Source organism: Mobula birostris, chromosome 2 (genome assembly GCF_030028105.1).
Source record: "Mobula birostris isolate sMobBir1 chromosome 2, sMobBir1.hap1, whole genome shotgun sequence".
Lineage (NCBI taxonomy): Eukaryota > Metazoa > Chordata > Chondrichthyes > Myliobatiformes > Myliobatidae > Mobula > Mobula birostris.
In genome coordinates, this window is record NC_092371.1 from 218936744 (window position 1) to 218957251 (window position 20508).

Consider the following 20508-nt stretch of genomic DNA (forward strand, 5'->3'; position numbering starts at 1 on the left):
ACAACTGCTAACTGGTCTCCAGTCTGAAATACAACCCTCCAGGACTATCCTGTGCCCTCCCACCAAGCAAATTTTGTATTCAGTTTGTTAACTCACCCTGGATTCCATGTATTCTAACCTACTGAACCAGTCTACACTGTGTTATCTTTGTAAATTGCTGTACCTTTTTTTTCCCTCCAAAATATAGCGGATGAAGAAGAATTTAAGGTGAAGAAGACTGGAAACACTATTTTGTTTACACCACAATGGAAGAAGAAAAAGCAGAGTAACACTGAAGAAGATGAAGTTATTGCAAAAGGTAAATTATAAAGAATACTAGAGATGCCATGATCACTGTGCATCTTTCAGCAGCAGTAGAAGTTCTTGCTGTGCATTGTTGCCAGATTAGCTTTTGCTTGTATATACTGTATTCTGAATTGTGGTAGCAGTTGCTTGAACTATGTTTTTTTTCACTTAAGTTATTAGTAATGTTGCTTTACTTTTTGGTAATTTGCACATTAGATAAATCTAGGTTACTGTGTTTAATAGAACCAGTCTGAGTTCAATCTTGCTGTAGTTTATAATTATACTTTTTTAATCACATTTATATATTTCTTGCCTGCCTTCCTAAAGGGTATGACTATTACTTGGATTCAATTCCTAGGTACCAGTGTCCCATGGTATCTGCCTTTCATTCACATGAAAATTTTGACAGTGATTGTTGAGAAGAAATTCATTGCTACCAATTAAACTGGCTCTATTTTGACCAGTATTCATAAATTGTAGCAAGAGAATTAATCTCGCATTCCCCAGCCCTGTCCTGCTAAGGATGACTATAATGCTATTTGTGAGGTCAGTTATCTACCCAGATTGATAATAGGCTATGGATGGTAGGGGGTTACTCTTCCTGATCTAGCTTAGGTTTCTCTGGATCCTTGCAATTAGTTTTGATGTTTTGTTTTAGATGTTGAATAATCCTTATTTGCAGTGATACTTTGAAAAGGTTTACCTTCAAATTACATTTGTTTATCTGTTGATCTTGTTTATATATCTTATTTTGAATTTGTTGCTCCTGTTGGTGTCGGGATCTATTAGTGTACTTCAGCATCAGTCCTATTCTCCAACAACAGCAAGCAGCTTAAGTGTGTACTAATAATGAAAATCTCCAATCCATCTGCTTTTTTTTTAACCCCTTGCCCTTGCCTGTCCATTTTCACACCCCTTAATTTTCAGATATCTCTTTAATAATATCATTGCTTCCTTTATCCCTTCTCTTTGCTGCCAAATCACTTCACTCTGTTGTAATATTTGCTGATGTTGGAAATGGTTTTCTTTCAAAACTACATTAATCCTTAATCTTCTAAAGCAACTGCCATCGCCTCTGGCCTCTGTTTCCCCTCTGTTTGCATTGCCACTATTCATGTCCATGAATGATTCTGCCTTAATTCATCATTTAAGTTGCAACTTATTTATGCTCTCGCTATTACTTGTGATTGTTTCCATGGTGCTTTTTGACTTTTTTGCTCTCAATGCAGTTGACCACTTGATGTTTTTCCACTGCATCTGCTCCATGGTCCACCTTAATGTGAATGTGCTCACTGATCCAGATTAGTAAACACACCTATAGCAATTCTTTCTCCATTCTTAATGGCTCTTTTTCTGCTTTGGCATGACCATTTTGCAAATACCTTGGGGATTTATCTTGAATATTCACTTTAATTTTTATCATCTGCACATTGCCCTTTGATTACATTATCTATTGGCATAGGGCCATCACAAATATGCAACTGAAGCTCCTCTGTTTTTTTCCATCTATCTGTTAAATATGGTGAAGCAACTAATATTGGAAAGATTGATCCATTTACTCCAATTCTATCATCAAGCTGATTAATTCTTCTTCTGAGATTTGACAGCTCTTAAGGTTCTGAGCTCTGCTGAGACAGTTGCCAGCCTTTTGTTACCTTCAGACATGTCTTCCAGGTGGCATCTGGAGAATCAACACAGATGGAAAAATATGCGTGAAAGCTGAATTGGAACTTTAGTGGAATGGTTTTCATACTGATGTTGCAGAAACCAATTAGTTTCCCTAAAAGGCGGAAATCTTTTTTTTTTTGTTCTTGTTTGAAAGAATAGCATTTGTTAATCTGAATCTCATTGCTTATTGTGGGAAGGTTAGAAAGGAATTTAATGTAGACAGGTGTGAGGTGTTGCACATTGGTAGGACCAGCCAGGGTAAGTCTTACGCTGTGAACAGTAAGGCACTGGGGAGTGTGATAGAACAAAGGGACCTGGGAATACAGTCCACCATATTTGTTGAAAGTGGCACCACAGGTTGATAGATTTGTTAAAAAACAAGCTTTTGGCACACTGGCCTTCATAAATCAAAGTATAGAATATACGAGATGGGATGTTATGTTGAAGTTGAATAAGATGTTCGTGAGGCCTAATTTGCAGTATTGTGTGCCAATTTTGGTCACTTTCCTACTGGAAAGATGTACATGGTTGCAAGAGTACACAGAAAATTTACAAGGATGTTGCTGAGTCTGGAGGATCTGAGATATATGGATAAATTTAATAAATTTTTTCTGCCTTTGAATGTAGCAGATTGAGAGGAGATTTCATAGAGGTATACAAAATTATGGGGGGTATAGATAGGGTAAATGCAAGCAGGTATTTTTCGATTGAGGTTGAGTGGGACTACAACCAGAGGTCATGGGTGAAGGCAAAGCGCAAAAATTTTAAGGTGAACATGAGGGGAAATTTCTTCACTCAGACTGTGAAACGAGCTGCCTGCACAAGCGGTGTATGCGAGCTCGATTTCAACGTTTAAGCGAAGTTTGGGCAGGTACAAGAATGGTAAGGGTATGGAGGGCTATGGTCCCGGTGCAGGTTGATGGGAGTAGGCAGTTTAAATGGTTTTGGCATGGACTAGAATGTCTGAAGGGCCTGCTTCTGTGCTGTATGCTGTACATAGACTCTACGACTCTATGAACCTCCTTCAGCATGAGAATTGAGGAAAATGTTGGTTACTTTGAAATCTTGATGGCTCAGATTTTGTGGTTGTTATTCTAATAAAACTACAGGCATTTGCCTTCACTACATTTTAAAATTAGTAAAACCTCAAAGATTTTCACATATTTTTACAGAAATTCCACAGTTTTCATAAATTATACAACCTTCCTTTGCAAACTTGATTCTTTAGTAGTCTTGTGAAGGAAAACTGAAAATGTTGCTTGAGCTCTTAACCACTCCAGTGCTCTGGGGTCAGTCCTGATCATTGCTGTCTGTGGAAGTTTGCTCATTTTCTCTGAAGGGATAATTTTTCCAGATGTTCTGGTTTCCTCCCATCCCAAAGACATGCTGGTTGGCAGGATAATTGAATCAGAGTTGGAATCCGGTTTAATATCGCTGGCATATGTCATGAAATTTGTTAACTTTATGGCAGCAGTACAATGGAATAGATGATAAATAAATATAGAGCAAAAAATGAGTTACATTAACTATATATAAGTTTATTAAATAGTTCAGTTAAAATAAATTAGTGCAGAAACCATCATATCCCTGTGAAAGAAAATGGTGCAAACTGACTTGATGGGATTACTTTAAGAGTTGCCATAGTGTCGATATGCTGAATAGCTCCATCAAAGAAAAATATGAGGAAATCTTACTGTGCAACAATATTTATTTGGTCCCATTTACTCTTTTTCCGTATGGTTCCCTTCGTGAATGTCAAGAAGCTCAACTGCTGCACAACTGGTTGTGGATCTCCCAAATCTCTCAGCTGTTTCAGCTGAACAATAGCTGGTTTTAAGTCTCAAGTAGTTTACAAATTTTTAAAACTAAGATAACATAAATTCCATTACTTTGAAACCTTCAATTGTTTAACTCTTGAATTGTTTCTAAATGATTTTAAAGGATTGTACAAATAGTTTTGGAAATTGGTTAAATATCAGCTGGCTGTCACGTTGTCTTTGTCAGTGAATCTTATTCACACTTGGAGCCAGCTTTGTGCAGAAGTTACCACTTGAATACCTGCTCAAATGTGGACCTTATGGGTTGATTGCATGTGCCACTTTTGAGCAGATGGGCCACAGAAATTGTTGTATCTTTCCTGATTTAAAATGTGTACGATATTCCAACCAGTATTGCACATAGAAAATAATCTAATTGATGTTTGCTCACCCTGCCTAAAATACCTAACTTTATAGATTTTAAAGGGTTTTGTTACCAATGTATATTATGTTCAATTTTAGTGGATGCGAAAGTTCCGCAAGATTTTATCCCAACAAAAACTCAAAAAGGGAACTTATTGGAAAAGGAAACTGTGGATATTCATACAGAAAGTGAAGACGAGATTATTTCAGACGTTGATGAGTCTAATACATCTGGAGTTGCCCGATATAAAACACAATCAGGTTTGGAACCTCGAGTACCATGAATGTTATTTGTCATGAATACTTTTACTGCTGTGGTTTAGGTAAAATGAAAAGAGGGAATTGCATGGTTATTGTCCTTTACAACAGACAAGTGCCCGAGGTACCTTTTGCACTTTTCTTTTGATGTACAGCTGAACGTTGTCTTTGCTTGTGCATTGTTCCAATGTTCAGGATCCTGAACCTTATTTGAAACCCTCTCTCCAGTGTGCTTCATATTTACTGAGGTTAAAATGCATTGCAGCAACTCTCACACTAACCAGTTACTGATATCACTGATCTGGCATATACCCTCTGCTGCCAGGAAGGATGGACAGCAGGCTCATAGGAATGCCATCACATGCGGATTCCTCTCCAAGCCACACATTATCCTGACCTGAAAGTTCATTGTGGTCTAAATTACTCAACAGCACTGTGGGACTATATTTATCAACAAAATCTTCACTGGTTCACCATTTGCCCTATAACGGCAGTTTGGAATTGATGATAAACGCTGGTCTTCAGTGATGCACAAGAAGTGAATAAGAGAAAAAGATTTTTATAGTGGATGTAAGGTCCATTAATGGACCAGCTGATGAGGATCTCCTGCAGCCATGTCCTGGAGCTGATGTGATTGAGCTCAGCAACTACAAATATGTTTATGTTTCACTTATGTAAGTTCAGAAATTGGTAAAATTATGTAGTTTTGAAGTAAAATTATGTAGTTTTACTAGTTTATGGCCAAGTGTTGAATTTGGACATATTCACCCATAATGTCAAGAATAACAATTTGAATCTCGCCTCTAGAATTCAACTTTAGTTTCAGAATACATTTAAAGTTGAGCTTTAAAAAAGGGGGAACTTGTAAGTGCTTGAGAAGTCTTGCACACTATGTGAGTTGGACAGAATTGTTACAGAAAGAAGGTTTCCTCATGCAAGAATCCAAATCCAGAAAAGCAAAGTAGTTATGAAAAATTCCAATGAGGAAATAAGTCATTTTCTATGACCTTTAAGTTTGGATAGGTACATGTATAGGTGGGGTATGGAGGGCTTTGGCTCGGTTGCAGGTTGATGGGACTAGGCAGTTTAAATGGTTCAGCACAGACTAGATGAGATGAAAGTGCTGTCATCCTTAACATCTTAGTGCTGTAGTGTTTTATGACTCTGTGTGTACCAGCTGACTGAATTATTACAATACTATACTTCATAAGTGTTTCATTGTCTGAAGCAATTTGAGACATTCTGAGGTCATGTTGGCATCTGCTGTAATGTGTCTTGCTTTTGGCTTCATGTCAGTGTATGAATATGTTCAAGACAGCACAGAAATGCAAGTTATTTTTTCTCTACATTTAGATGAACATAAATTACTGAAGTGTTTTTGTCATCAGATTGGATAATTCTTAACATCTTACTGCATCTTGATTCAAACAAAATGTCACATTATTCTAAAGTTGTAACTTCTATAGAAGAATGAAAGTTGAAGTTGAATTTTCTTAGCTGTGAAATGCTACACTTTGGACTTTATATATTGCATCAGTTCTTGACCACACTGTTAATTTTTGTTCAGTGCAGATGAGATACCAGATGCCAGGTACATTAAGGCTGCCCGTAGAAAGCGGCAGTTGGCCAGAGCTCAAGCTGACTTCATACCTCTTCACTCGTTAGCAAGAGATGATACTTCAGTCCGTGATGAAGAGCTTCTAACTAGCGATGATGAACTTGATGACAATGAAAAGCGAATACACTTCACCAAAACGCTAAAAATGCAAAGGCAGAAAATGGCAAAAGAAATTGGTAGGACTTCAATTTCACGTGGTGGCATATTCAAAAGCTGTAAAGCCAGTTAAATAAATAGAACTTGGATTTTACATGAGACGCACTCAACACTGGAAGAACTTAGCAGGTCAGATAACGTCACTGGAGGGAAATGAACAGTCAGTATTTTGGGCCGGGACTCTTTGAGGCTGGATTAGAAAGGTGGCAGAGACCAGAATAAAAGCGTGAAGCGGTGGGTGGGAGAAGAGCATGAGCTAACAAGTGTAAGATAAATCTGGGTAAGATGGGGAAGGGGGAAAGGAATTTATGTAAGAAACTGGGAGGTAATAAATGCTGAAAAAGGAATCTAATAGAAAAGGACAACAGACGATGGAATAAAGGGAAAGATGTAATGAACTAGAAGGAGGAGGTGGAGGTGATGAGCAGATCGTGAGGGCAGGAGATGGGAGAGGAAAGAGTTAAAAGGGGCCAGAGGGGTAAGAAAAACCAAGGAAGAAGGATGAACAGAAAGGAATGGTTACAGGAAGTTAGAGAAATCACCATTGCTGTCAGGTTGGAAACTACCAAGATGGAATATGAGGTGTTGCTCCTCCAATCAGCTTCTGGCCTCAACGAGGCAGTAGGGGAGTCTGTGGACAGACGTGCCAGTTTGAGAATGGAAAGTGGAATTAAATATCAATAGGAGATTCTGACTGTTACAGCAGACGAAGCAAAGGTACTCCTTGTGTCTCCACTTGGATTTACGTGATGCCTCTCTTGACTGTCAGCCAATTACGTAACTTTGAAGAAGTAGAGAAAAGTGCCAAGAAAATACACAGTGCTTGGTCATATAAGCAGTTGAGCATGCTCCCTGAAATTTGTTTCCTGAGATTATTTCATCAAACAAAATTAATAATTAATCCTCTGGTTCTGAGCACTGATGTGCAGCTATCCATATCAATAACCTGATTATTCATTAACAATTCACAAATCAATAACTGAAAAAGCTGATGTTTTGACCATCCTTAACATCTTAGTCATTTCTCAAGGATTTCATTTTACAAATGCAACCAGAATATAAAGTTGATTGCACTTCTTGTAAGTGGTTGCACATTGAACACTATGGCTGCAACTTTTTAACTCTAGTGTATCCAAAAGTGTTGTTTCATTTTGATTCTGAAGCATTTGCAAACTATATCTGAGTGGAAGCTATTGCAGAGGGGTTCCCAAGGTAGTTTTCGGATACCAGGCAAAAACGCTAAAGATGAATTGGGAATTTATCTGATGCAACAGCTCATGATTTGAAATGTGTTAACTGATATAATGGGAGAAATAAATATATTAAAGTTCTCTTGAGATATGCTTGAAAGTAGAAGATTAGCAGTGAGGAGAAAAGCAGGGGTAGGTGATTGATTGGATAGCCCTCTCAAAGAACTGATACTGCTGAAATGAGCTAAATGACTCCTTTGTATGTTGTAGGGTTCTCTGATTCCATTCAACTAGTGACAGTGGGTTCTGTGGTGAGAGGCCCAGCCCAGTGCAGGCATAAATGTGGAATCCAGCCCTACGAAAGTATTTTGCAATATTGGCTTTTGTAAATTTTTTAAGTTATCAAAAAGTAAGTGATGTCTAGTATCTATTCATCGTACTATCTAGTTCTGTTCCAAAATGGAACAAATTGTAAATGGCCAAGTCTTTTTGATTTCTGAATTGAGGTGGGGCTGTTGGTATGGGATCCTGGTACAATAAAATTTCTATAATCCATCATACTTGGGACAGATGTTCCAGGCTATTGGATGTTATTTTCTATTAATAACCAACACTTGTTTTAATTCACTTTTTGGATGTTGTAAATTATAATAAATTACCCAATGAACTTGATAGTTTAAAGAGTGATTGAAATGAGTGAGTAGGAGGAGGAATGGGAATCAGAGCCCTGGCTAATCAGAAGAGAGAACATGAAGCAGTGTCCTGTTGAGTCAAAAGAAGCATGGGAAATGGGGCTATAGTGTGTCTGTAGGGAGCATGGGAAATATGACCAGATCAGGGGTGGCCAACCTTTTACGTTCCATGCATTAATTTTTTTCACGCATGAGTTCAGATGCGATTTTTTCACACACGAGTTCTATATTAACGTATTTTTACAAGAATTGAATGGGGGTACAAGAGTTGTATGGCGCATCTGAACTCGTGAGTGAAAAAAATTGACACATGGAATGTAGAAGGTTGGCCACCCGTGGACTAGACTAGATGCTGAACTATTGGGATTTCTGAATAATCAGAATTTTACCATATTTATATTATCTGGAAATTTACTTTGCATTGACATTTGCTGTTTATCTTTGCTATATTTCTAAATTCCATTATTATTGGATTATTTTTTCTCAGGATATGAACAATGATTAAAAGATCACATTTATTGTCTGAAAAGGAAGGATTTACTTTTATTCAAGGAAGTGAGATGGATTTTAACAGATTGATTCCTGGGATGAGAAGGAATGAGAAAATGAGTTTAAATCTTCTGGTTTAGAGCAACAAAAGTCTCAGTGGAATACATAGAGTTCCTAAGAGGGTTTGATTATGTTGGTGCTGAGTAATTAGTTCCACTGGGGTGACCACCTAGAATTGAGATCACGGACTCAGAATTACGATTGAGATGGATGACTATTTCATCACTTCTTGGGTTGTGAACTGTTGGAATTCCCTAGCTCGTGGGTTGTGGATCAGTCTGTCAACATGTTCAAAATGTCAGTGAACTTTAGGCAGCAAAGAATTGAGAAATATTGCGAGGAGGCAGGAGCTTAAGTTCATGTAAAAGTTTATCTATGATTTGATTGAACAGTGGATCAGGGTCAAATTTGCCTTGGCCAATGTTTTTATATTCTTATTACCTATGGTCAACCATGATATTTTGTACTTCCAGGAGTAAATGAAAGTGACAGCGGGAGTATAAAAAGTGGAGGAGAAGATGACGATGATGATCAGCAAATATGGGAACAGCAGCAAATCAAAAGAGTAAAAGTTTTTTCGGTATGAATTGCTGCATTTGTAATCTTTGGTTTATAAGAATGGACTTTGTTGTACAAAGTGCAAAATATTGCTACTTATGAGGCCTCGAAGGAAAAGACTTTTTAACTTGCTGTCCATGCCAATTCGCACAGAGCCAACTAGAATAAAATGGAGGATTTTCATTTATAGCTGAATAGATGAACAGTACTGATTTTTTGTATGCAGGAAATCCTTTGTAGAATATTAAATGTAAAAATGAATGTATCAAAACTCAACATCTCTGCACCACACACTTGCCCTCAAATATGTTTAATCTTTCAGAACTGGAGCTGCACAGTGGCACAACTAGTGGAGTAGCTGCCTCTCAGCTCCAGTGACCTGGGTTCAAATCTGCCACCTAGTTTGTGTGTTTCTGCGTTTTTATAGAAGTTTAAATTCAGCAGTGTAACATGTTATTTCTCTGAACCTTGCTTTCTCACCTAAGAATAAGTTAATTGTTTGCTGGATGTGATCCTATCGGTTGCAGGAGGATTGGGGTATAGTTAATTGACATTGGTGGGTTACGGTAGAGGAATTGGATTGATAGAATTACCCTGGGAGCTGTCATGGATTTTGTGCTGAATGTCCTTCTTCTGTGTCATAAGAAAATAAGAAATAATGCCATACAGGGTACAACTACAACTGTAATCAGTTGGATATCATGCCTCACCGCTTTCCAATTATCACTGTTTTTCTTGTGTGTCCTGCATTGGATCTGGTGGTATCGATCCAGACATTCTTCGAAAGTCAAGGATGAGACATTAAATTTAGTTACAGCCATTTTATTAAGTGTTCCAGGAACAAGGAATGAATGGGGAGGAAAAAGAAGTGAAGTTGTGGTCATCTCCTATTCAGACTGGAGATGAGGTGTAGTCTATGAAATGGCCAAATTCTGGTGGCGTGACAGCCTCTGCAGAGAAACTAAGAAGCCTCTATAAGTTACAGAATCAGCTGTACAATTATTGAAAATTTACTGAACAATTACATGATTATGTGGTAATACAAACTACAAGAAAAATAACAATTCTTCATTCTAATCCAACAGGTATTAGGTAGTACTTCTCAGTGAATTCAGAGACCTGTGGGAAATAGAATGTTGCTGGCAAGACTAGCATTTCATAAACATTGCCGGGGAGGAAGTGGTTGCAAGTTGCTGTCTTGAAATGCTGCAGTCCCTCAGGTGAAGGGACACTCACAGTGCTATTATTGGGTAGAGAGTTCCAGGATTTACACATAGCCATAATAACAGATAGACCATATCCAACTCTAAATGATGATGGGAACCTCAGGGTGGTGGTGTTCCCCTGCTTGATGGTAGATATATTCGAATGCCAATTCATTTTGAACTGTCAACATTTTTTTCGGAGTTATCATTCCGTTAATCCAATTGTTGTGGCAAGCATGTACAGATGATGTTACACGTAAATTATAATTGCAGACGTAGTATTGCTGTTCATCTGTTTAAAAAATCATCTTAATGCATATTAGTTTTATCTTAATACATATTACTTTTTTCAGCCGCAGTTTACTGAGACAGTTAGCCGGCCAAATACTCTCATTGTGAATAAGATGTTGGACAACCTGAAGAAACTGCCACCAGTCAACTTGGAAACTGTCAAAAAGCGATTAATCAATAGGTAGGCTAAAAAGTAGTTTACATTTTAAATTGGAAAATTGGTTATTATTGTCACATGTTCTGAGGTACAGTGATAGATTTGTCTTGTACAGGTTTCCCCACTATCCGAAAGTGGAGCATTCCTATGAAACCTTTCGTAAGCCGAAATGGTGTAAAGTGAAGAAGCAATTACCATTAATTTATATGGGAAAAATTTCTGAACGTTCCCAGACCCAAAAAATAACCTACCAAATCATACAAAATAGCGCATAAAACCTAAAATAACACTAACATATAGTAAAAGCAGGAATGATATGATAAATACACAGCCTACATAAAGTAGAAATAATGTATGTACAGTGTAGTTTCACTTAGCGGAATCGGGAGGATTTAGCCAAAACCGATTTGTAGGAAAAAATCGGCATGTACACACACGCACACACACCTGCCTGTGCAAGGCTTCTCGATCATGGTAGTCTTTTTCGGGGTAAACACAACTTTAAAGCGGGCACCTTTTTTCCTAAAAGCGAAAATCCTCTTCGGATTTCTTTCGTTTAGCAAAAGCAGGTACTAATGTAGGTCTTTCGTAAAAAGCGAAGTGGCGTAAAGCGATCTTTCGTAAAGCAGGGCACACCTGTATACCATTCATACAGATCAATGCATTACAAAACTGCACTAAGGTAGTACAAGGTAAAATAATAACAGTGGAGGATGAAGTGCAGCAGTTGCAGGAAATGAGCAGTGCAAGTTGACAATATTGATCAAGGTAGATTTGCTGTCTGTATCTTGTTTTACGGCGGTTGGCATCCAGCTTAATGGTGCATTACCGCCACCCTCTGCTCCAGAATGTGCACTAGACATACATTCTAAACCCCTTCACCCAATCGCGCGCGCGCGCACACACACACACACACACACACACACACACACACACACACACACACACACATATATATACAAACCTACACTTCACCCTCCCATCTTTGACCATCCTAGTATCCTATTCCTGTTTATTCGTCATATTCTATAAAAAACCCCTGTACCCCTTAAAAACGCTAAAAGTACCCGGACTTGTGCTCTCTCACCCATGCCCAGCAACCCTTTTAATCTGAATTCCTGCATCCCCAACTCCCTTAATTTATTTCTCATCATCTCTCTCTGTATCCCATACTTCCTGCAACTCAGAACTACATGTTCTACTGACTCCTCTTCCTGACATTCCTCACACAATCCTGTCTGGTGTTTCCCTATCATTTTCAATGTTTTGTTTAATGCACAATGCCCCAGCCTTAACCTAGTCCACACAATTTCCTCTCTTCTGTTTCCATTACCTACCCTAGTAACTGCAACACTCTTCTGTATTTGATATAAATGCCTCCCTTTCCCCTCCCTGTCCCATCTTTCTTGCCACATTCGGTTGACTTTTTCCCAGATTACACACTTAACCTCTGCTTTACTGATACACATTTTCCACATTTTCTTTCTTTAACACCCTCTTTGCCAACTCATCCACCCTCTCATTCCCCTTCACCCCTACATGTGCTGGAACCCATAGAAATTTTACCTGACCTCCCTGATTTGCAATTCTTGTAACTAACTGAAGGACTTCATAAAGTACATCTTGCCGACTGTTTGTGTGAAAAGACCTTAAACTTGCTAGAACTGAGGATGAATCTGAACATATCAATGCTTTGGCTTGTCTGGCTTTGTGCACCCATTGCAACGCAACCAACTCTGCCAGCATCTCCACTGTAAACACCGCTAACTTATTAGATGTTCTTCTGCTGATTCCAATTTCTTTTGCTGGTATTACCACCCCAAACCCTGTCACTCCTGTTTCAGGTTCCTTCGCACCATCCATATAAATGTGAGTATAATCACTATACTTTTCCATCACATGACATTTACCAAATCTGTTTTATATCTTTCTTTCCTTTTTACCTCTAACAAATGCCAGTCTATGTCAGGCCATACAAGCTTCCATGGAACTACAACCGGATAAACTACTGAAGGACTTATCCTCAGATCAAACACTCCACATTCTTTCGCGATATCATTCCCTACCCGACTAAAGGTATCCCTCTGAAACCTCCCATTTTCCCAGCACTCCTGCAACACTCCTTTAGTAGGGTGAGAATCATTGTGCCCCTGCAAGTTAGCCCAGTAGTTTGCCATCAGTTGCATTCCCCTTTTCTCAAGCTCATATGATAACCTTTCTGTTATCATCCTTTCCATTATCTTACATATACTTGATGTTAATGCAATTGGTCTGTAGCTAGTGGGTTTTGACAGATCCTTGCCAGGCTTCCTTATTGGAATTACTACTGCTTCTTTCCATGCACTTGGTAATCTTCCCTCCTCCCACACTCTGTTATAAAAATGCAGCAACTTCAAGAGCGCTCCTTCTCCTAGATTTTTTAACATCACAGGCCATATCAGATCTTTCCCTGGGGAGGTTGGTCTCGATCTGTTTATTGCTCTCACCATTTCTGCTAATGTAAATGGATCATCAATTATATCATCTGTTCCTTCCCTCCTGCTTAACACACCTGGGTGTTGGCTCATTATTCTTTCCCTTCTTCTTCTCCCTTCTTCCCCTTCTTCTTCTCCCTTCTTCAGACAAATTTTCTGAACTGTGTATCAGTACAAATGACTTGGCCATGACCTCAGCCTTATCCCTACTGGAGACTGCAGTTTCCTCCTCAGATATCATTACTGGATATTCCCATTCCCTTCTATCTCCTCCCATCCTCTTAATCATTCCCCATATCTCTCCCACAGGTGTTGTTCTTCCTACCTTGTCGCAAAAACTCCTCCAACTTGCCCTTTTAGCTTGACGTATAGTTCTTCTCACCACTGCCTGTGCTTTCTTATATTGGACCAAATGCTGCATATTATGGGTTCTTTTAACTAGCCTGAATGCTCTATTTCTGTTTTTTACAGCCTGACAACATTCCTCTGTCCACCATGGTACCAGTTTTCTATTCATCCTATTTTTACTCCTAGGTATAGATCCTTCTGCTGCCATGATAATTGCTGAAGTCACCTGACTGTTTAATTCATCTACATTTCCAGAAATATCAATCTTTGTCAACCCTTCTTCACTCAATTTCTGGGACTTACCCCAATCAGCTTTTTCAAACACCCACTTTGGGGTTCCGCCACCTGGTCTTACTTCAACTCTTTCACCCACTGAACACGAAACTGGGTAGTGATCACTGCCTACTGTTGAAGCAGTTCAAACTCCCCAGTTACTAATGCCAGCCAAGGTATTAAACACTAACGTAATATCTAACACTGACTCAGTTCCTGTTGTTATATCTATCCTTGTGCCGCTACCATCATTCATATACACCAAATCCTTTTCTTCCATCAAATCTTCAATTACCTTTCCATTTGGATCTGTAATCTGATCCCCCCATATTGTGCTATGAGCATTGAAATCTGCACACCACACTACTTTATGTCTGTTTTGTCCTTGTATCTTTAATAAGCTGTCCAAATCCAACCTTTTACATGGATTGTAGTAGTTAATTATAACCACTCCCTCCCCTCTCTCCCACACTTCCACCACTATGTATTCCTGATCACCTCCTTTTTCCAGTACCCTATATGGTATACCCTGCTTGATTAACATAGCACAACCCCCTCCTCCCCCTAGGTTTCTATCTTTCCTTATCATTGTATACCCATATACCACAAAGTCTAAAGTTGGTTTCAACCAAGTTTCCTGAATACACACTACATCCGGTTTTACAACCATTTCTTTAATAAAGTGCTTGAATTCCTGGCTGTTGGCCAGTAAGCTCCTTGCATTCCATTGTAAAAGAATCACCATAATTAGTATTAACCAACACATGACACTTCCTGGCTTGACTGATTACTGAGGTTCTCCCTCACTTCCTCCCATGTCAGTCCTACTAACCCTAAATGGTTTACTGCTGCTTTTATCACCAGCTGAATTTTGTCACTTTTTGACTTTACCTCAGCCGTACTATTAATCACTCCTGCAATGAATGTTACTAGAGCCTTTTTGTCTACATAAATCCTGTCATTTGTTCTTTGTTGCATCTCTCGTATCCCTATTGCTCCCTGTTCATTAGGAGCATTATCCTGTTCTCTTGACATTCTTACAGCTTCTGCATAAGTGATCTTTCTTTTCACTCTTATTCCTTGAATTTTAGTCTTCCGTCTGACAACCTCACACCCACTATATGCCACATTATGAGCTCCTCCACAATTGCAGCATTTTGGTTGAACGCCTGTTCCGCACTTTCCATATTCATGATCACCCCCACATCTAGCACATCTCCTCTGCCTTTTACAGTTTTTAGCCACGTGTCCAAACCTTTGACAATTATAGCACCTCAGTGGCTTTGGCACATACACCCTTACTGGGTAACTCATGAAACCCAGGAACACCTTCCTTGGTACTCTTTCTTCTTCAAATTCAATCAATACTGATTCACTTTCCTTTTTCACTCCCTCCTTTGTTGTTTTCAGTCTTTGAACATTCATTACTTTCCCTCCTTTGATATTCCTCTTTATCTCCTCCATATTTATACTCATTGGTATCCCCATGATCACTCCTTTACAACCACTATTTTGTGCTCCCACCCTCCCAGTGTATTCCACCTTGCATTTTCCTATCTCTTTTAGCTTGAGTGCTTTCTCAAGTTGTTCCTCATTTGCACATCTTACCAATAAGTTGCCATCATTAAGGACTTTTGCAAATACTATTTCCCCTACCTTATTTGCCAGAGTTGTTGTTAGCACAAACGGGTTAATTTTCTTCATATGTCCCTGAGCCTTCTCATTAAACCTAATTATGACAACACCTCCTCTCTGAGCTTGTTCATCTTCCTCACTTCCAGAGCTTTCTCCACCATCATTTCTTATTCTTTTATTCCCTTTGTCTTGGTTTTTATTCATCCGACCCCTCACTACCTCCTCGTTCCCTTTATTTCTCCCTTCACAATAATCCACCTCTCCCCAGCTGCCTACCTCTGGTCCCAAGTCTCTATCCCTCTCCTTCAAAAGGTAGATTTTGAGGTCAAGAGTCCATCTTATACCATTCAGTAGTTTTAGAACAGTGGGATAGAAGCTGTCCTTGACAGTGAAATGTGTAGTCAGGCTTATCCATCTTCTGCTTGATAGGTAGGGAGAAGACAGAAAGTGAGTGGGTTCTTTGATTGTGCTCAAATAAAAATCTGAAGATGCTGAAAATCAAAGCAACACACAGACAATTCTTAGCCTGAAATCTCAACTTTTATTCCTGTCCTGATTAAGGGTTTCAGCTGGAAATGTTGACTGGTGACCTTTTTCCATAGATGCTGCCTGACCCGCTGAGTTCCTCCAGCATTCTGTGTGTGTTTCTTTGATTAGGCTGGCTGTTTAAATAAGGCAGGGTAGTTGGACCTGGACAGGTTGTTGTTGATGTTCACTCTCAGAAAGTTGAAGCTCTCCACCCTCTTGACCTCGGTACCGTTCATGTAGACAGATGAATTGGCACTGCCACTCTCACTGAGGTCAGTGGCCAGCCCTTGTGTTTTGCTATCATTGAGAGAAAGGTTAAAATCTTACCTCCTGCCTGTTAAGTTTGCCAATTTAATTTACTAAGTGTATGGGCTATGAGGTCAAAGTTAGTCACTGATTATTATGCTTTTATTGGATTTTAAGCTTCTTACTTCATTTCTAAACTGAGTTGTTAACGATAAGGTAACGTTTCTTCAGATTGGAATCCTTGCAAGAAGTTCACCACTCCCATCATCGTGAACAGGAGAAGATCCAAGAAACTGCTGAGAGTTCACGATGTACAATTGAACATTTGGAAGCCGTTTCTGATTCTGGTATTCGATACCGGTTTTATCAAGAAATGCGAACCTATGTAAAAAATCTCGTCAACTGCTTCAATGAAAAGGTACAAGAATGAACTAAAAGGACCAGTGTTTTTCAGAGATATTTTGTGACTTGATCTATCTTGCAATCAATAAACCTTTCATTTTAATACTTCTCTGAATCCAAACTAAGGGAACACAGACGGGCTATAAGATTTGGACCAACTTGTCTATATTACAAGAATGGAACCATTGGCATTTGCTTTCTTAAATGCCAACATGTCTCAATCTTCCAAGCAAGTTTAGTCAAACTTGTAAATTCAGAATTTATGCAGACATTGTTGGACTCCTGGTGATGCAGGATCTGCAAGCCATTAACTTCAGTGGGGATTATCGGATTGAAACCAGGATGGTTAAAAAGAAATTAAGTTCCTTTCATTTAAGAAGTATCATGAGTAATCTGTTGTAATGGTATGAAAATAATTGTGGGTCTTTGGCAGCAAAATCTACACCCATTGAGCTAGATTGACTATATGAAATATGAGTCATTTTGCATTGCAGTAACTGAATTAATGTAGAGGTCTGCAAAAAGGAAACATAAATGGATGGAAATACTATGCACCTTCTGTGAACACACCATCTTGAACGTGCGTAGTTCTTCTGGTGTTTGGAAAGGAGTTTCAGGATTTGGATTCAATGATGATGAAGGGCAAAGAATATATTTGCAAATCAAAAAGGTGTTGACTTGAAGGTTAACTAGTGTTCCCAAGCATCTGCTGACATTTGCCTTTTGTATGATAGTGGTGGTCAGTAGAGTGTGGTTGAATATCTGCATTGTACATACTGCTTATTGGAAAGAATATGTTTTGGGTGATGGATTGAATTCATCCAGGCTGGTTTCTCCCATTTGGTTTCAGTTTTTTCAAGTGTTGCTTGAACTGCTCTGATTCAGGCAAATGGACCACATTCCGTCATGGTCTTGACTTACCTTGCATGTAGTGCGGTGGCTTTGGAGTGTCACAGAAGTTCTAGCCAGAGGTCAGCCAGGTTGTTACTTGCTCCCATATCCAGTGATTGTTCCAGCTGAGTTTTTGTCTAGTTGTAAACCCTAGGACATTAATGGTAGGAGATTGAGTCATGTTAGTGCTAAGGCAGGTGGCTCAACTCTCTTGTTGAGGGTCATTGTTTGGCACTACTTGCCACTTAGCGCGTATCAGAGGAGGAGCTCTCTAATAACTGGAGTCGTATCTCTCACAAAGGAAGACTGAAGTTGACCCTAATCATCACAGCGGGAATTCTTAGATCTATTGCATGTAAACAGGGATGCTACAGTTGCATGTAGAATTTCAACCTTACTCAATCGTTAGCAAAGCCCCTCACTTCTGCTGCAATAATCCAAGGAAGGTGATAGTTGAAGTAGCTGAAGATAGTTGGGCCTTGGAAGTTGTCCCGAGGAACTCGTGCAACCATGATCTCGGGCTAGGGTGGTTCAGTTCTGTTATCCTTTGTGTGAGGTGTGACTGCACTGGAGTTTGGCAACTCATGGTTGGACCAACATTGTACTTTGAAACATTACAGGATATTCCTCATGAGAGACTTCCTCATTCGGAACCTTGGAGTTTTCTTCAGATTCATTACATGCCTTTGCCATTGCCAACACAATTGAGTAGCTCATAAGCACAGGATTTTTGAGATGGGTAACATTTATAATGAATGATAGGACCTTCAGGAATACCAAAGAACAGGGGAATATTGGTGTACAAGTCCAAGGTACCGTAGAGACAGATCTTCCTTGGAGCAAAGGAGATTGAGGGGAGACCTGATGGCGGTATACAAAATTACGAGGACTGTATATAGGATACTAAGAAACCTTTCCCCAAAAGAGATGATTAGTACTAGAGAGGATAGGTTTAGGGGTACAGATAACAGATTTCGAGGAGATTGGAAGAAAAACAGAAGATGATTAGAATCTGGAAAGCACTATCTGAGTGTGAGGTGGAGACAAGTTCTGCAACCTTTAAGAAGTATCTACGGAAGCACTTGAATTGCCAATACATACGGGGTTACAGATGTAATGAAAATGGGTTAGTATAGAAGAGACACGATGGCTGGTATGTTCGCAATCGGCCAAAAGGGGCTGTTTCTGTACTCAGAGACTCAGTCTTAACTGAACACCGATGCACAATCCAAATCAGGTTTATTATCACTCATGTATATCATGAAACAAAATTCTGTAAGTTACAAAAATAAATAAATAGCACAGTAGATGAATAATGAGTTAGTGATCTTGGACTATTCAGAAATCTGATGGCAGGAAGTTTAAAATAGAAATTAAAGTTATTGATGCTTGTGTTTTAAATTTCAGAAAGTAAAAGCTGTACATTCTCCAGCACTGATATTTCTTATGTGTGTGTGTGTGTGTATACGCACTCAAGGATGTTGAGATTCTGTATATGTCTATAAAATTCAAGAAACAGTACAGCAACAGCATTGTGCAGCATAATTCCATCTGTGCAGTAGAGAGGAAAGGAATTTACTGAAGTAATTTCTTCTAGATACATCTCATCAATGAACTGGAATCTGAAATGCAGCAGTTACTGCAGGAGCAGGCAAGAAAACTTTTGCAACGCAGACAGGATGATATTCAAGATGAATCATCTGATATCTGGCAGCTGTCAAGTTAGTTTAATCATTTACCATTAACTTTTTGCTTGGCTCATCTTTAAATCAGGCTTTACAGTTGACATTTGATTTGGTTGATTATTTTAGAAACCTGGAAAACCTACAGCACAATACAGGCCCTTCGGTCCACAAAGCTGTGCTGAACATGTCCTTACCTGAGAAATTACCTAGGGTTACTCATAGCCCTCTATTTTTCTGAGCTCCATATATCTGTCCAGGAATCTTTTAAAAGACCCTATCATATCCGCCTAAACCACCGTCACCGGCAGCCCATTCCACGCACTCACCGCTCTCTGCGTAAAAAAAAAAAACACTTACCCTTGATATCTCCTCTGTACCTACTTCCAAGCACCTTAAAACTGTGCCCTCTCGTGTTAGCCACTTCTGCCTTGGGAAAAAGCCTCTGACTATCCACACGATCAATGCCTCTCATCATCTTATACACCTTATAATTTTAAGTAAATTTCAAACAAATCATTTAATCCTTGGTGGTTTATAAATTCCAGCAGTAAATACATTAGTATTTCAGTACAGTCCAAAAATGCTGACAACGCAGAAAGCCACAATTCTGCTTTTATTTCTTTGTATTTATTTATTTAATCCATTGTTCTTGTGGATTATGACAGAAACCATGGAATAGTGAAGGCATAAACTAAGTTTAAAATGAATTATTATTTAGAAATCGCAGTATCGTCGCATTACTTGTGATAAGTATCACTTAATGATTCATTGGGCAAATCTCAATGCTCATTTCTACAGACAAAGTGGAGATTGACAAAGACAGTGTCAAATCAAAACAACAGCGCATCGAAAAACGAGAAGCAAGAAGGTAATAAACCTGTAAATCTACTACTCATCCAAAGTTAATTAGGCAGTGTTCGCTGAGAAATAATTAAATTTGCATTTATACTTGTATTGCATAGGGCTCACAGGGAACATTTAAGAAAGGTGGCAGGCAAGGAAGCAGACCATCACAAAGGGATGTCCAGTGATGAAGAAGTATCTCCAGGCGATGTATCTGAGTTCCACACTAAAGAAGGTATTCTTAGCTGACATATGCACGACAAAACTTTTCACTTTATTTTCCATTTTAATGAAACGCATACAATGTTTCTGTATGATTAGTGGACGAAGTACCTTTGTGTAACAGTATTTTGTATTTATAGGTATGGATATGTTA

General features: G+C 38.9%; 1 protein-coding gene across 1 annotated transcript in view; it reads left to right on the plus strand.

Annotated features, from left to right (window-relative positions):
• The window catches only part of LOC140194080 (intron Large complex component GCFC2-like), a 44676-nt gene that overhangs the window by 5276 nt on the left and 18892 nt on the right, over positions 1–20508 (plus strand). Inside the window, exons 2-10 of the mRNA XM_072251494.1 lie at positions 188–298; positions 4233–4394; positions 5964–6185; positions 9070–9176; positions 10713–10831; positions 16543–16729; positions 19202–19325; positions 20088–20157; positions 20252–20367. Of these exons, the coding sequence (XP_072107595.1) occupies positions 188–298; positions 4233–4394; positions 5964–6185; positions 9070–9176; positions 10713–10831; positions 16543–16729; positions 19202–19325; positions 20088–20157; positions 20252–20367 (1218 nt within the window). The remainder of the gene's footprint in view (positions 1–187; positions 299–4232; positions 4395–5963; positions 6186–9069; positions 9177–10712; positions 10832–16542; positions 16730–19201; positions 19326–20087; positions 20158–20251; positions 20368–20508) is intronic.